Source organism: Calidris pugnax, unplaced genomic scaffold (genome assembly GCF_001431845.1).
Source record: "Calidris pugnax isolate Ruff unplaced genomic scaffold, ASM143184v1 scaffold14, whole genome shotgun sequence".
Classification (NCBI taxonomy): Eukaryota; Metazoa; Chordata; class Aves; order Charadriiformes; family Scolopacidae; genus Calidris; species Calidris pugnax.
The window spans coordinates 9,770,357-9,784,719 of record NW_015090793.1 but is presented as its reverse complement, the minus strand read 5'-3'; the positions used below and the strand labels follow the sequence as shown (position 1 = coordinate 9,784,719).

Genomic DNA, 14,363 nt, shown 5'->3' with positions numbered 1-14,363 from the left:
CCCACAGCAGCCTGTGAAGATGCTATGCTACACAGTCACCTCAGAAGAAAAAAAAAGAAGACATTACCTAGCACAGCTGAATTATGCATTGCCTCTAGCTGCGATGCAATACCTTTTTTTGGATATGAATTAAGAAAAATGAAAATAATCCTATTTTCATAAGTAAGTTTTTCATTCAACCATAATTCTGAACTAGTCCTTAAAACAGACCTACATGCCAAGGCTTTCCTTGCTCAAGTACCCTGCTTTCAAAGAATGCTTCAGATTTTAAATTAATTCAGGTTCTTCACATTCAGAAAACACAATTCAACAAGTTGCTACACTTGAAAGCAAAATGTAATCTGTTCTCTATTTTGCTATGTTTACTTTTCTAGGAAGGCAACACTACATAAAACTACGTGCAAATATTATCTAAGTGGTAACTGCAGCTTGTTCAGTCAATAGAGTTCTTACATTTAACCATGTTCAGAGCAACAGTATATTTGGATAAGAGACACGCTCCCAACCCATATTCCCTCAGAAGTAGCTTCTGGCTCTGGATGAGCATGTATACCAATTTCCAAGCAACGAACCTTGTAGATGGTGCTACCTAGCTGAGCAGGAGACATGCTGACGACCACACCAGCGCTCTGAAGAGCAGCTATCTTCTCTTTAGCTCCACCCTTTCCTCCAGCAATGATTGCTCCAGCATGACCCATCCGCCTGCCTGGAGGAGCAGTCAGACCAGCTATGAAGGACACCACTGGCTTGGCATTTGGACCCTGTGAAAAAAGAAAAGGTACTGTGTTACATGGGGGAGGCTGAGATGAAAAGCCATCCCAGATGGCAGATTTATTTAAATACCAACTAGCCAGGCAACGATATTCAACAGCTAGAAAACTCATACAACGTGGAACCAAGACTCTGAAAAGTAGGGAACAGTTTCTCTCCCAATAAGCATTATAAACCAGAAGCAATCACAAACTTTAAAACATCTCTCTATGGAGCCAACTATATTACAAAAAAAGAGAATGTTGACTAGAAATATCATTACAGAATTAAAAATTAGAAGTTGACATTGCTTTCCAGTTAGATTTAATCTGGATAAAGCTCCTAATTTCAACTCTCTCTCTTTAACCAAAGTATGACTGTTTGTTTTTCTGTAAATATAGCTTAGAGACTGAACTGAGTTTTCCCTCAACACTGCAAAAGATGGCTAACTGGCAAAAGAAATTGGCTAACTACTACCAAGGTTTCTGGAAGCAAGGTGTTTTAAGACTTACAGCATTATTTTCTTTCAAGAATGCTGCTGCATCTTCTTCAGCATTTCCTCCAATTTCCCCAATCAATATGATCCCCTCTGTATGAGGATCCTTCAAGAAGACATCAAGGCAGTCAATAAAATTAGTTCCATTGAAGGGATCACCTCCAATCCCTGAAAAAAATTATAACCACAAAAAAAAATATTAACTCAAAAAAATTATATTGCATTTAAAATAGAAGTTTCAAAGCAAATTTAAGCATGAAGAGTATTTCCAAAAGCTCATAAGAGGGGCAGCTCTGAAGGCTCTTCCCAAGTCAGTGGGACAAATTCCAGCTCCAAATATCTCCCCCACAACTTACAGAAAGCTTTAATATCTGAATCGTCACCTTTCAAACCATATGCAAAATATCATGCCTTATGCAGACTCTCTGTATAAGACATAGTAGGACTAAGAGCCCAGCTCCAGAATCTTGCTGTAAGAAACCTGAGTTTACTTAACATACCCAACTAAATGCCTAAAAATGCCCTACCCCTGTATAATACTAAACTTTTTCAGAAAATGTGTGTCCGAATTGACATCATATTTTCTGGCGGTTCTCTGTTCATAGCTGGGGTTTTTTTGTAATTATCTGATGTGGAAATGATAATAGAGAAAGCTTATACTTTTCACAGCACGTAGGGATCTCATTTCTCAACATAATTGCCATTCAGCAATTTCTTGCAAAAAGAAATTACTTTGGACTACTTCTTGTGAAGAAAAAGCAGATTAAGTCTAGGTGCAACAGACTGTTTCTGAAGAAACCTACCAACACAGAAAGACTGCCCCAATCCAACTTGCGTTGTCTGATGAACAGCTTCATATGTCAGAGTTCCAGATCTTGACACAATACCTTTAGGAAAGAAAATGAAATAAACTTAATACTAATATACCTTTACATTCAGGAAAATCACCTTAATAGACCAAATGCCAGGCCTTCCTGCTATCCTTGCCAAAACATGAAAACTCTATAAAAGATTCTACCTATACTATTTACTGGTGGGCATTTTTTGACACTTAATCGTCAGCAGACTAAACGTACCCAGAAAGTCAGTAATACTGGCTGAGACAACATTCCTCATGCTGCAGCTTTACCAGGAAAAAAATCTAAAAACAAAATAGAAGAATATACTTCTTGTCTTGTATGTGAGTAGCTGATGCACTGAACTTGAGCTGCAGCTCAACAGTTAATAAAAGAATTCCGTAATAATCACATCTCCAATTTGGCCAGGCATACGAGAGATCCTCTAGAACAGAAAAATGCTGCACAAATGCAAATTATCACTATTGAGGTATTTGTAGTTGAGGCTCACTGCTCTACAATACACGTTCAGCACTTACATTACAATACTGCAAGAGACCACAACCCTAGTTTTAAATTCAGGATGGAAGAGACTAAATCAGGGGCAAAATATTTGCATGGGTTTTTTGGTCATTTTTCTAAGTCAAGGTTTCTTTTAGTACTGCAAGAGGGAAGGTTTCTAGGAAAAACAGACATCCTCTTCCACTTACTTCAAGTCATCTAACAAGGAATATAATGAGTCTATTGAATGAACAGAGGAATAAATACACCACTAAACTAACAACTTTAGTTTTATCAACTCTATACTGGACAGTGCAGGTGTCTGCTAGCAAAGGTTTTTTGCTTTGCTATGTTTGCAAAGGGCTTCCTGTTTACTATTAAGATCAGATTGCCTCAGAGAAGATACAGATGAAGGTCCAAAGACCAAGGCTATTTTTATAGCTTGCATCCCAAAGCGATCAAATGATTCTTGGACACCTCACAGTAATAGAAAGCTGGGGAGCGTATCACCAAAGGTCACAGTGTTAACCGAAGCTGGGGAGATAGCAAAGTTGCATTTTCATTCCCTGATCCTTGGATCACCATTGAAAAATGCTTCAAGGAATAGCGGGGCAACTGGATTCAGGATTTAAAATATTCTTTTGCACTTGATGTGCCTTGCATTCAGATTTTAGTGTTGCAGGACTACAAGACATTTCTTGTAGATATTTAGAAAATCTTAACAGAACTTTGATTCAGAAGGGAGCTAAAGGCAACATCTGTTGGTGCTACCTATTACGGTCATGGAGTAATGCCTTGATGGTATCTATATAGGGTATGATTGCAGTGGTCTGACTTTTCAGTTCCAGGTTTATAGGTACTTCTGAAAGGCAGAGGTGTCAACACATCCTCCAGTATTCGCTAGGTACAGCTTATTCTCACGTCAGTAGTGGTTAAGTAGCAGAGACAGTTTTTTTGTGTTAGAAAACCTGCACCGAGACCATGTAGTTCAAGAACACTGAACAGATTTTTCTGCAGTAAAAACACTTTTCACCAAAAATGTTGCTGCAAAGGGTACTGTGCTCAAGTTAGACTGCTGACCCCGGCTGACAGATACCAGCAGCATACGCTGTATACAATGCTTCTGAAGCTCTACTTAATTACAAATGCACACTAAAGAATTTTCTTTATAGCTCTTGAATGACACTATTTTAAAAAAAAACAAGTAGTTATTTCTGCAGGTTAGAAGAAGAAACCAGAAGAAGTCAGGACAAGAGGCTTGCACGCAACAGGGTGCATAACTACTGTCACTGCCTTTCTGACCTTAATTTTGAGGTCTGAGAAGTGGGTATATTTGTCACTTCCACTCGCCATGGTATAGTTGTCTAAATTATCATGTTATAAACTTGCCTGTAGTTTCTTCTCTTTGCTATAACAGTGAGCTCCCTATAGGCGTAGGAGCCTAGTCCTCAGGAGTTTAGCTGTTGGAAGGAATAGCATCAGAGAGCTTAGTGGTCTCACAGTCAAAGATAAATGGAGGCCTCCAAGGAGAGCGTTAAGGAAACCAAGTCAATCACATTACCTAAGGAAACTTTCAATTGCTTTGCCTCTACCATCAGTACTCAGTGCCTGCCGTGGTAGCCTGACTGATTTTGGCCTTCAGGATTGATAAAGGCAAAGTTCAGTTACAAACTGAAGGACAGACAAGCTGTTTATACAGCATGTCAACTGCCTTCAGGGCAGGATGTGACTAGCCTCATGAAGACAAATGGTAGAGTACCAAACTTTAGTTTTAGATGATGCATAAATATTCAAGAACTCACCAATTCTTCCCTTCTTGTGAATGTGACCAGGCATGATACCAATTTTACATTCTCCAGGCTAAGGAAAGAGTGGGAGAAGTCAGATGGAACATTCAAACCATCACTAAGAATGGTTCAGCCTTGGAGCAAATCCAGAAGTCACTTACATTGATGACTCCTGGGCAGTTTGGGCCCACTAGTCGAGTCTTATCTTGCCGAAGCAGTCTGTGTTTAACCCGAACCATGTCCTGCTGGGGAATACCTTCAGTAATGCATACAACTAAGGGCATTTCTGCATCGATCGCTTCATTGATTGCAGCAGCAGCAAAGGGAGGAGGTACATATATAACAGTGGCAGAAGCACCAGTTTGTTCTTTAGCCTATAATGGACATAATAAAAAAAAAAAAAAGATATTGAGTATTTAGTGGGGCCAAAGAACACACATGACAGCTAGTCATTTAATCCACGCCTATGAATGGATATATTTTAAGTAAATGGATATATATTAATTTACTATAATCAACGCAAGTGTTAAATTCCCTGAAGATAGGACACATACAACGCAACTCAGGAACTGAGAACTAACCACTGTCTGGAAAGGATCTGCTCCATGAATCCCCATTATAAATACCCTTAGAAAACAGTTTGCTAAAAATTCATCATACACACCAGAATCAATCACAAACTAGGTGCATGCATAAAGTAAGTGTATCCAGACTCTGTGAACTTCACAGTGGAAGCCAAACTCATGCTTCATCACACTGGATGCTCCCTCTTTTGCAAGGCTTCCATTTCGCTCCTTGCACAGTGACATCCATGGCTCAAACATTTGTCTCTCCAGTGTGAGCAATGAAACAAGGAGCCCTTCAGCAGCATTAAATTGTCTGCCCTCCAGTCACTGCTGCAAATTACCTCCTTCACAGAATTAAACACAGGCAGACCCAGATGAGTTTTTCCCCCTTTCCCTGGAGAAATTCCTCCAACTAGATTGGTGCCATAGTCCAATGCCTGCTGGCTGTGAAAGGTGCCCTAGGAGAGAGAGAAAAAAAAAGTTAAAAGGCATGTAATAGCAAATAAAACGAATCAAAAAAAGTTTACCTACAATTCTGAAGGCAACTTATGGCAGGTAAGTGTACAACGAGAAGGGAAATTTTCACAACCAGCTACTTAGAAGAGTACATCAGCATGTTTTAAATGGATTTAGCACATGCTATTTCTTTTAAATCAGAGCGCTGTGGTTGCACACTAAAGGACATTTTTGTGTGTTACTAGTACACCTGCAGACATAGAAGCCACATTTAATTTTCCACATCAACTCTGGCAGATGACAAACACTATAATGAAACAGAAGACATTAGCATTCTCATCCATGACTAGCTGACAGTTTTAGCAAGAGCAGTCTTCTCCCCTTGCAAACGTGCAAAAGAGTGAATGTGAGAAAATTATTAAGTATCCTGCAATAAAACCAGAGATTTAATTCATAGGCATTGACATTCAAAGGCATTTGTGAAACAGTAAGATTTAACAGTAAGATAACAGTAAGATTTCTGTAGTTTTTTGCCATTTTCCCTTTACAAAAGAACCCTTTCAGTTCTAGGACAAGAGGAAACGGGTACAAACTTGAATATAAGAAGTTCCACCTAAACACGAGGAGAAACTTCTTTAGTTTGAGGGTGGCAGAGCACTGGAACAGGCTGCCCGGGGAGGTGGTGGAGTCTCCTTCTCTGGAGACATTCAAAACCTGCCTGGACATGTTCCTGTGCAACCTGCTCTAGGTGGACCTGCTTTGGCAGGGGGGTTGAACTCAATCTCCAGAGGACCCTTCCAACCCCATGTGATTCTGTGATTCCTGGTCATGAAGTCCAGCAAAGCCAGTATGTAATCCCTTTTATAGGTTACTATGGTTTTCTGCCCAACTAACTGAACTGAAAGGGTGACAGAAGAAATAGTTCATATACATACCTGTTTGCCTGTAAAACCCTGGCAGATAACCTTTGTATTTTTGTTAACATACAGATTTTTCCTTGATGCTGTGTAGGAGCAGTGTCGTACTCCATTCTGTTGCACTAGAGAAAGAAAGAAAAGAGAACAAGACATTAATCCACTGATTTGTTACACTCTAGGTCACAAAACGTTCTATTGAGTGAGCACGTATATATTAATGCTTACATCAAAAGATTAATTGATCCAGTAGCTAATGTTTTCAAAGCAGCTCTGAAGATTTTAAGTATTTAAGATTGTTAATCTAAGATATTAAAAACCTCTAGTTCACTTGATCTGTCATTGATTCCTAGCAAACTGAGTAACTGCAAACTACGTATTTCTCATATTGAGTACTTAATATCAGAACTTCAGTCACAACAGACTGAAATAACATCTTAACCACTACTTTCATTGACAAATAAACATGCCTCTGTCCCTAAGAACTTCTGCAAAATGACAAAGCCGAACTAAAATCCTGATATCCCAGAGGCTGTTACAACATAGGTACTACATTACACATTCTGTGAATCATTGCACAGTCCTAGACAATGAGAGATACTGAAGGGGTCAAGGGTCCCTCAGCCCAGATGAAACCTAATGCCAAGCAAGACATACAGCAAGAGACCTTTTTCCAACTGATGCCCAGCTACAGGAGCTTAGACATCACTGCTTGAAATGCACTTGGGCTCGTGAGGAAATGTAACTCTCCAGATACTCCACTAGAACCATTTTCAATTTACTCCTTAGCGCTCCAGTCCCAAAAAAACAAAACACAACCACAGAAAACCAGCACAGTGAATGCTGGTATCAAAGAGACAAGGAGAATGACTGCATCTGTGCTGAAGGGAAAGATATGCTGACATCAAATTATTTTAAAAAAATAAAAAATGCACAGAACATTATCATACATGAAAGCTTGAGATGAGAATTAAAAAGAGGTCTTCTAGTTTAAAAAAAGGATGCAAACATTGCCTATGGTCATTGCCATGTGCTTTTTCAAATACCATCGTTTCAAGGGGATCACAAGCAATTTAGTCCCTGCAAGTGCTTTAGATAAAAGCCACATTTTGTGCTTAGAGTGAACACTGAAAGGTACAATCCTAATACAAAAAAACTGACACCACTATGTTACTATATACCTCCTTAGTTCCTTTAAAATTTTACCACTTAAGATTTGAGGAAGTCCAAAGCGAAGCTGAAATAAAAATAAGAGATTCTGAATCATGGTCCTTGGACTGTTCCACATACTCACTCAGGTACACCTGAACAAGGGAGGAATACTTTTTTTCCTTTCTCAATTTTTAAGAAGGAAGTAAAAGCTATTAAGTGGGAAAAAAGAAAAAGGAATTCTTCAATATAAACTACTAATGCACAGAATTCATTAAGATGCACTCTTAACATCTTGTAATAACACAATTTCTATGGGTTAGTAAAATAGCACATTTAAGATGCATGTATATACACATTTCTATCCCAGAACTACGTAGGACTCTTCCAGAAGTACTTCTGCCAACTAAATTTTAGTGATATACTGCTTTTATGCTTTACTTCTATTCAAAAAAGTGACAAGAAAAATAAAACCATGCCAGAGAAGCCTACAGACATCAGTGCTATTGCTGAGTCTAAAGTCCTTACTCTGTTTTTAAAAAGTGCTGACAGGAACACAGGACTTCAACCACCTCCTGCCATTCTCTAAGGAGCTGTGGCAGCACCTCATCTTCAGATCAATATAAAGTAAAATTCAGCTAAATTTTAAAAAGAAACGTACAGACGAACACACAGTAAACCTGTAAGCAAAGTAGTAAAAGTGCACGTCGCCTTACTGACCTGCAGGGTTTTAACCTCAATCACAATTTTATCCACAAATACTGTTACAGAACTTGTTACGACAAGAAGAAATACAAAGCAGCAATGGACAACATGTGTCTTAAGCTAGGATTGAACGAACAGGGTTAGAAGGCTGCCTGTGGAAGTGGAGAGAAACGTCTTGCTGTTCAGTGCCACAGCTACAGAAGATGGCACAGTATGGTCTTTGTGCTTGGCCAACAGCTCAGCCTTCCCCAGCAAGGCTACACCTGCACTGGGGCAACACCACGTCAGGCCAACGCACAGCTGGCAAACAGCACCTGCCTCCAGCAAAGGAGAGACCAAACAGGCAAAGAAACAGCTGCTCTGGAGAGCAGGGCATGGATCTGTCTGATCTCAGCCATTTGGGTGATCCCTCACGGGCACAGGATACGACGGAGTGAAACCCAACCCCGAGAAAAGCAGAGGATGACCCCCCTGTGAAGAAGCTGTTACAGTCACGACCTACCACAGCGAGGCCTTGGGGAGAAGGCTCAGGGCTGTGAGAAGTACAGGAGAACATGTTTTGAAAGGGCTCTGACGGCCCGCAAGGGTAAAGAATAAACAGGCAACACTAAACTAATTCAAATCCAAGTTTTACACCTACTGTTTGTGCTACAACACTGACAAATCCACCTGCAAGATAGAAGAGGGCTGATTGCTGGGCACATAGCACACACTCAGCAATTTCGGTATTTTGAAAAGAAAAAAACAAATTGACAAATAGTCACTCCTTTCTCAATACCATAAAAGCAATTCTGCTGTTCAGCTGTCCATTCCATATCTATTTTCAGATATTTATAACCTTGCAGAAAAACATTTTTGAAAGCTTAAGTTTGTCAACTCTCATTTTTGAGAAGACTATATAGATATATTTTCCAAGGATAAGAAGCTTTTGAGCATTTTCCAAGCTATCACAGTACCAAAAAAAAAAAAAAAAAAACAACTTTAGGCACTGATAACTTATAAGACAGCTTAAATTCCAAGCTTTGTATGGATTTACTCTTGAAAAGTGCATGTGTTTGTTGCTTTACTGAAGAGCCCTGGTTCAGAGAAAATACAGCTGGTTCAAAAAAGCCTGGCTATAGGCTTGAGCCATTTGCTGCCAACAGAGACAGGCAGCTAAGCATGGGCACATGTCTAGGGAAAGCTACATTTTAGATTTAAAAAATAAATAAATCACATTTCACTTTTTGGGCTGGATGTTTATGAGCTTTTGGGGGTTTTTAAACTGACATGATAGAGTTCCACAACTTGTCCCCATGGCCTTGTCTAAAGCAGAAAATTTTGCCCCCAGTTATCAGCACAGCAGGAGCAGCAGGGGCATCGATCGAGATGAGGTGCTGCTCTACGTGGCACAAACAGCTGGCAATTTAAAAAGATATTGATATAGATAGATTGAAATAGACAGATATAAGATGAGAAGGAAACAGGTGGAAAATCAAAATGGCACGCCTAAGTTCACTGCAGGTAAGAGTCAGAAATAGAATCCAAGTCTCAGTTTCCACCCAGGACCTTCATTCACTAGCTCATGCTGCTTCACAAATTCCAGTGCCTGCTCAGCCAATTCCTTTTACTAGCACAAATTAGGGTGCCTGATGTATGTTCCTTTAACAAGACAAGGGAGGGAGGGGGAGAGAAAAAAAAAAAAATTTGACTTCTGGTTACCAGGATTCAGCTGCAAACCAGCAAAAGCCAAACATTGATGATGCTATTTTAATGTACACGTCTAAATTACAGGCCAAGTTACAAAGGTGCAGCCTCCAGATGAAGCCCTAGAGTGTAAGAACAAGTCTTACAAATCCAAATCTTGCAAAAGCAGCGCGGAAACACTGTATTTTGCCAAATCAGAGTTCTAACATAACATTACTGTGTCCAATAAAGGCCTGTAATAAACCTTTAGAAAAGAGCATTAGAAATAAAATAAAGAACTGGATAATGTTTCCCAAGCAAGCCCTTTCACTTCTGCCCCATCCTTGTTCTGTTTTGCATAGTTTGTGGTTAAAAAAAAATAGTTATACAAATAACAAGATCCATTTATTTTGGCTTTCCAGTACTTTAGCTTCTACATAGCTAAGGAGAGACGTACTGTGGCAAGAAGCTATTTTAGTCCATTGTACAGGACAGTCAAGTAGCTGCAAAAAGTACTCAAGTACCAAAACCCTGCTGTCCCAGGACAGATTTGAAAAGGAAGATCTAAATTTTAGCAGAGGAGTATAAGCCTGTATACAAAACATCAGTTGTTTTAACAGTATAGAAACCTTAATAGAAACTAAGGGACAGAATTGCCTCCAACACATGTACTGCTGGTAGTTGCCAGAGGAACAAGACCCCAGCTGAGCCCAGAACTCACTGCAGTCCAAGTAACAGGAAAATCCAGCTATTACTTCTTAAAAGAAAACTTAGAATTTGTAGCCTTGGGCAGGGCTTTAAGCTCACTTGTCTATTACAAATAAAAAGCTTTTCTAGAAAAACATACTATTATTTATCAGGAAGTCCAAACATGAATTTACATGTTAAATAGAGAACTGACCCCTTGCAAGATGTAAATATTGTTTACACTGAGCTTTCAGGCACTCACTGAGCAGCAGCACCTCCCAAGCACAGGTCTCATTTAAAATGATACAACCCAAGCTACGTTTGTCCAGCTTATTTGTGTTGTGTGAGCCAGCTGAGAGTACCGATGCTAAGGGCTAAATCTCTTCCTCACTCAAAACTTCAGAAAGCTGAACACTTGTTATTTTCAGGACTTCTTGCAAGACTCCCTAGAGCTACTGACATGAATCCAAGTCAATATGTCTCCATCTTGCCCACATTTATCCCACACAAAAAGAAAAGAAAGTTTGGAAGCTGAGTTAGCCTCTGAGGCTGCTCACAAAAGGAGCACAGTCCAAAAGCATAGTAAAACAGCAGAGATTCCTTTCTAGAAAGACCTGAGCAGATACATACATTGCCAGAAGACTGACTAGGAATAAATTAAATTCTGCCTCTGAATAACCAGAGAACTTGGGGAAGGAAGATATTCCTTTTGCTTTCTATCACCTACATAAGGAAAGAAGAAAGCCTTAGACAGTACAAATGGGGAAAACAGAAGTCAGTACAAGAGGACCTTGAGGAAGAACTGAGGTGCAAGAGAAAATCAGGGAAGAAGTGAAGTACAAAAAACACTAGTCAAAATGCTAAAAAAGTTGGGGTTCCCCCCCCCCCCCCCCCCCCCCCCTATATTCCATCAGTTACAGCCCTTCAGTTCGTTACTAAGAAAACCTTTCAATATTTCATACATGTTTAATTTGCATTTTTATAACTGTTCCCCTCTCTTTCCTCTGGCTACAAATGCATCACCTGAAAAGAACAGAACAGAATCAGTTCTGGCCAGCTTCTTACATTACAGAAGAGCACAGACGCTAAAAAACGTGGCAAAGACCAAAGTGCTGCAGTAAATTTCAGAGTTTATTGTCTAGAAGCTCGAAATTAACAAGAATATTACACATGCAGTTTCCCCATTCAATTCCTTTATTAGGTTTTAGTCTTCATTATCAGGCCGTATGTACATATTCACACACACAACTGCATTTGAACAATTGTCTCCTCCTCCCAAACCCATCTACAAAATTCACACTTAAAGGTATCAGTTGCATTAGAAGCAGATGATCCTTATTGACAAAGAAGTTTTCATGCTATTGAGGGAATGCTCAAAATATCTTATTCCTGGTTTTAAAGAAGATTATGTGCTCAGAGAAGGATTTTTAAGTATCACTTCTCAGCCTCTCGTCTCACCCTTCCCTTGCCAAATTCCTGTTAATTATGGAAACCCCGATCTATGAACGTGGCACAAGAATTGAGGAATTAAGTAAATTAATCAGCCTGTAAAGCACAGATACAATGGCTATGCTACACTTACCCCATCAAAACAAAACTAGGACTAATGGGGAAGTGACACTCAGAAAAATTTCAATCCTTTCAACAAACCTCTCTTTCCTCATCAAAAATTCCCGCTCGTTGTGACAAACTTTACTGGCTACAGAGGGTTGCAGGAAACATGATAGTATTTGGGAAAAAAAAAAAAAAAAAAAAAAAAAGCTTTCTCCTGAATTTATGAAGCTGAAAGAAAGTGAAGCATCTCAGTGAATCTGCAAGCCTGCGGGGAAACAGGCACGTTCTTCTCAGTACAAATCAACTATTTATTGGAAGGCAACAAACTGTTTTTCCCCTTGTATACTCCACTAAGAACACGATTTGGAAGTTTTCCTCCCCCCACACTGTTTACAGAAAAACAACCAGCGAATTCTTCATCTTGGATTGTTATTTCTGCAGCAATTCTTTGCCAGGGTTACTCACATCATTTACTGTAATCTTTTAATCTAAGAGCTCTACAAGACCTTGTAACGTGCCCAGAACATAAGATGCCTTATCCTGACTTACAGTTAAGGTGCCTACAAAGACTTCAAAGTGTGGTATAGACCAGCATAAGTCTTTCTTGACTCTGTCCATACGGAAACAGTGCTCTCAGCTGACCTTTGAGCAAGCACTTACCACTCATTGACAGATTTCATACTATGTTTTCACAGCTTCCTGAACTGCACCTTCCAGGTACACACCCTGCGTCCTTACTTCAGCAATGCACCAACAAAGATAGATACTGCATCTCTTTTGCAACAGAACACACTAGAGATTCATGATTTCAAACCACCGAGAGAAGCAGATGTTAATTATTTGTTAGTGAAAATATATGTGCAAAGTCCAAATGTAAGGTTTCAGCAGTCTTTTTAACGTTTTGTAAAGAAATGTTAAAGTTTTTGAATGAAGGACTGTTTCATCTTGCACGAATTTTTTTAAAAGACTTCATGAACTGTTGCAAACAGAATGCTTTTTAAGCCACTTAAGACTACTTCTTCCCCTCTCCCCTCCCAAATCACTAGGCATTCGTTGATGAATCTCTTTACTGCTATTTGTAAAGGAAATAACATGGGTTTTTAACATAGAAAACTGCACCCAAGAGTAGCTTTGCTGGGAGCACAAATTAAGCTGAATTTGAGATGCTACATTCCCATCTGTTTCCCTCCATCAGAACCAATTCTCATTGGACTTAGGGAAGCCAATTCACAGAGCTGAACTGGCAAAAATTAACAGTACAGTAAGAAAACAGTTTTCTGCTCCTGCTCGTGGAGGACCAGAGGTAGGAATGAAAACCTGAGGAAATGGCAGTAATGCCACAGGAACAACTCAGGCCAGCTTAAAAAGTTGTGGGACCACATTATGAGACTCTGACCTGCAAGTTACCACCGCATCGAGACAAAATCGTGAAATGCATGCCGTGAAATGAGGTAGGTTTAAGTTTGTCCATTTATTCCCAGCTGCAAGAACCAACATTAATGCACTAATTCCTCAGTTTACATGCCAAGAAGTGGTTCTTATGCCTAGGTATACCCATACTGATTTCAGTAAAGGATGCAGCATTAACTGCACAAAAAAAGCACCTTGAAAAGAAAATGAAAAAGGCACTTTATTTTTTTATTGTGATTCAGAACAACACATATAAAAACTTTCAAGCTGAAGTACCAGTCTCAGACTGCTCACGTTCTCTGCAATTAAAGGCTAATTTTCTTATCCTTTACAATAGAGAACAACTTTGCCAACTCCTGTTGAATTCACAGAACAATTCAGGGACCTCCAGATGTCTCTAGTCCAAACCACCACTCCAAGTGACCAGACGCAATTCCACCAGCTTCCTCCGGGCCTTGCCGAGTTTTCAGTACTTCTGGAGAGAACAACCTTTCTGGGTCCGCAGACCTGCGGCTGACCATCCCCAACGCCAAAACTTTTCCTAGCTTTTAAAAATAGTTTTCCTTGCAGCCACGTGTGCTCCCTACCCTACACCGCCGCGCACCTCCGAGAAGAGCCTGCCCCCGCCTTCCCTCCCACTAATGCTCTGAAAGAGGGACAACCGGCACCGGGGAACAGCCCTCAGAGCCCCCCTCGGGCCTCCCGCACGGAGGCTGAGGAGACCCCAGCAGAGCGATACCCGGGAGAGGGGTTTGCTAGCGGCCTCCCCCCCAGCGCCCAAAGGCCTAGCGATGCGCCGCGGGACAGGCGGGACGCTCCCCTTCCCCCGGGTGACCTTGCTCCGCCGCAGGCCCGGCCCCTTATTCCCCTCCGGCGGCGGGCGGAGG

General features: G+C 40.3%; 1 protein-coding gene across 1 annotated transcript in view; it reads right to left on the bottom strand.

Moving 5' to 3' along the window:
• Positions 1 to 440: 440 nt before the first annotated feature.
• The window catches only part of SUCLG1 (succinate-CoA ligase, alpha subunit), a 14,224-nt gene continuing 301 nt past the window's right edge, over positions 441 to 14,363 (bottom strand). Inside the window, exons 2-8 of the mRNA XM_014966668.1 lie at positions 6,328 to 6,431; positions 5,278 to 5,394; positions 4,532 to 4,744; positions 4,386 to 4,443; positions 2,050 to 2,133; positions 1,263 to 1,414; positions 441 to 761 (exon numbers count right to left, since the gene is read on the bottom strand). Of these exons, the coding sequence (XP_014822154.1) occupies positions 456 to 761; positions 1,263 to 1,414; positions 2,050 to 2,133; positions 4,386 to 4,443; positions 4,532 to 4,744; positions 5,278 to 5,394; positions 6,328 to 6,431 (1,034 nt within the window). The 3' untranslated portion in view covers positions 441 to 455. The remainder of the gene's footprint in view (positions 762 to 1,262; positions 1,415 to 2,049; positions 2,134 to 4,385; positions 4,444 to 4,531; positions 4,745 to 5,277; positions 5,395 to 6,327; positions 6,432 to 14,363) is intronic.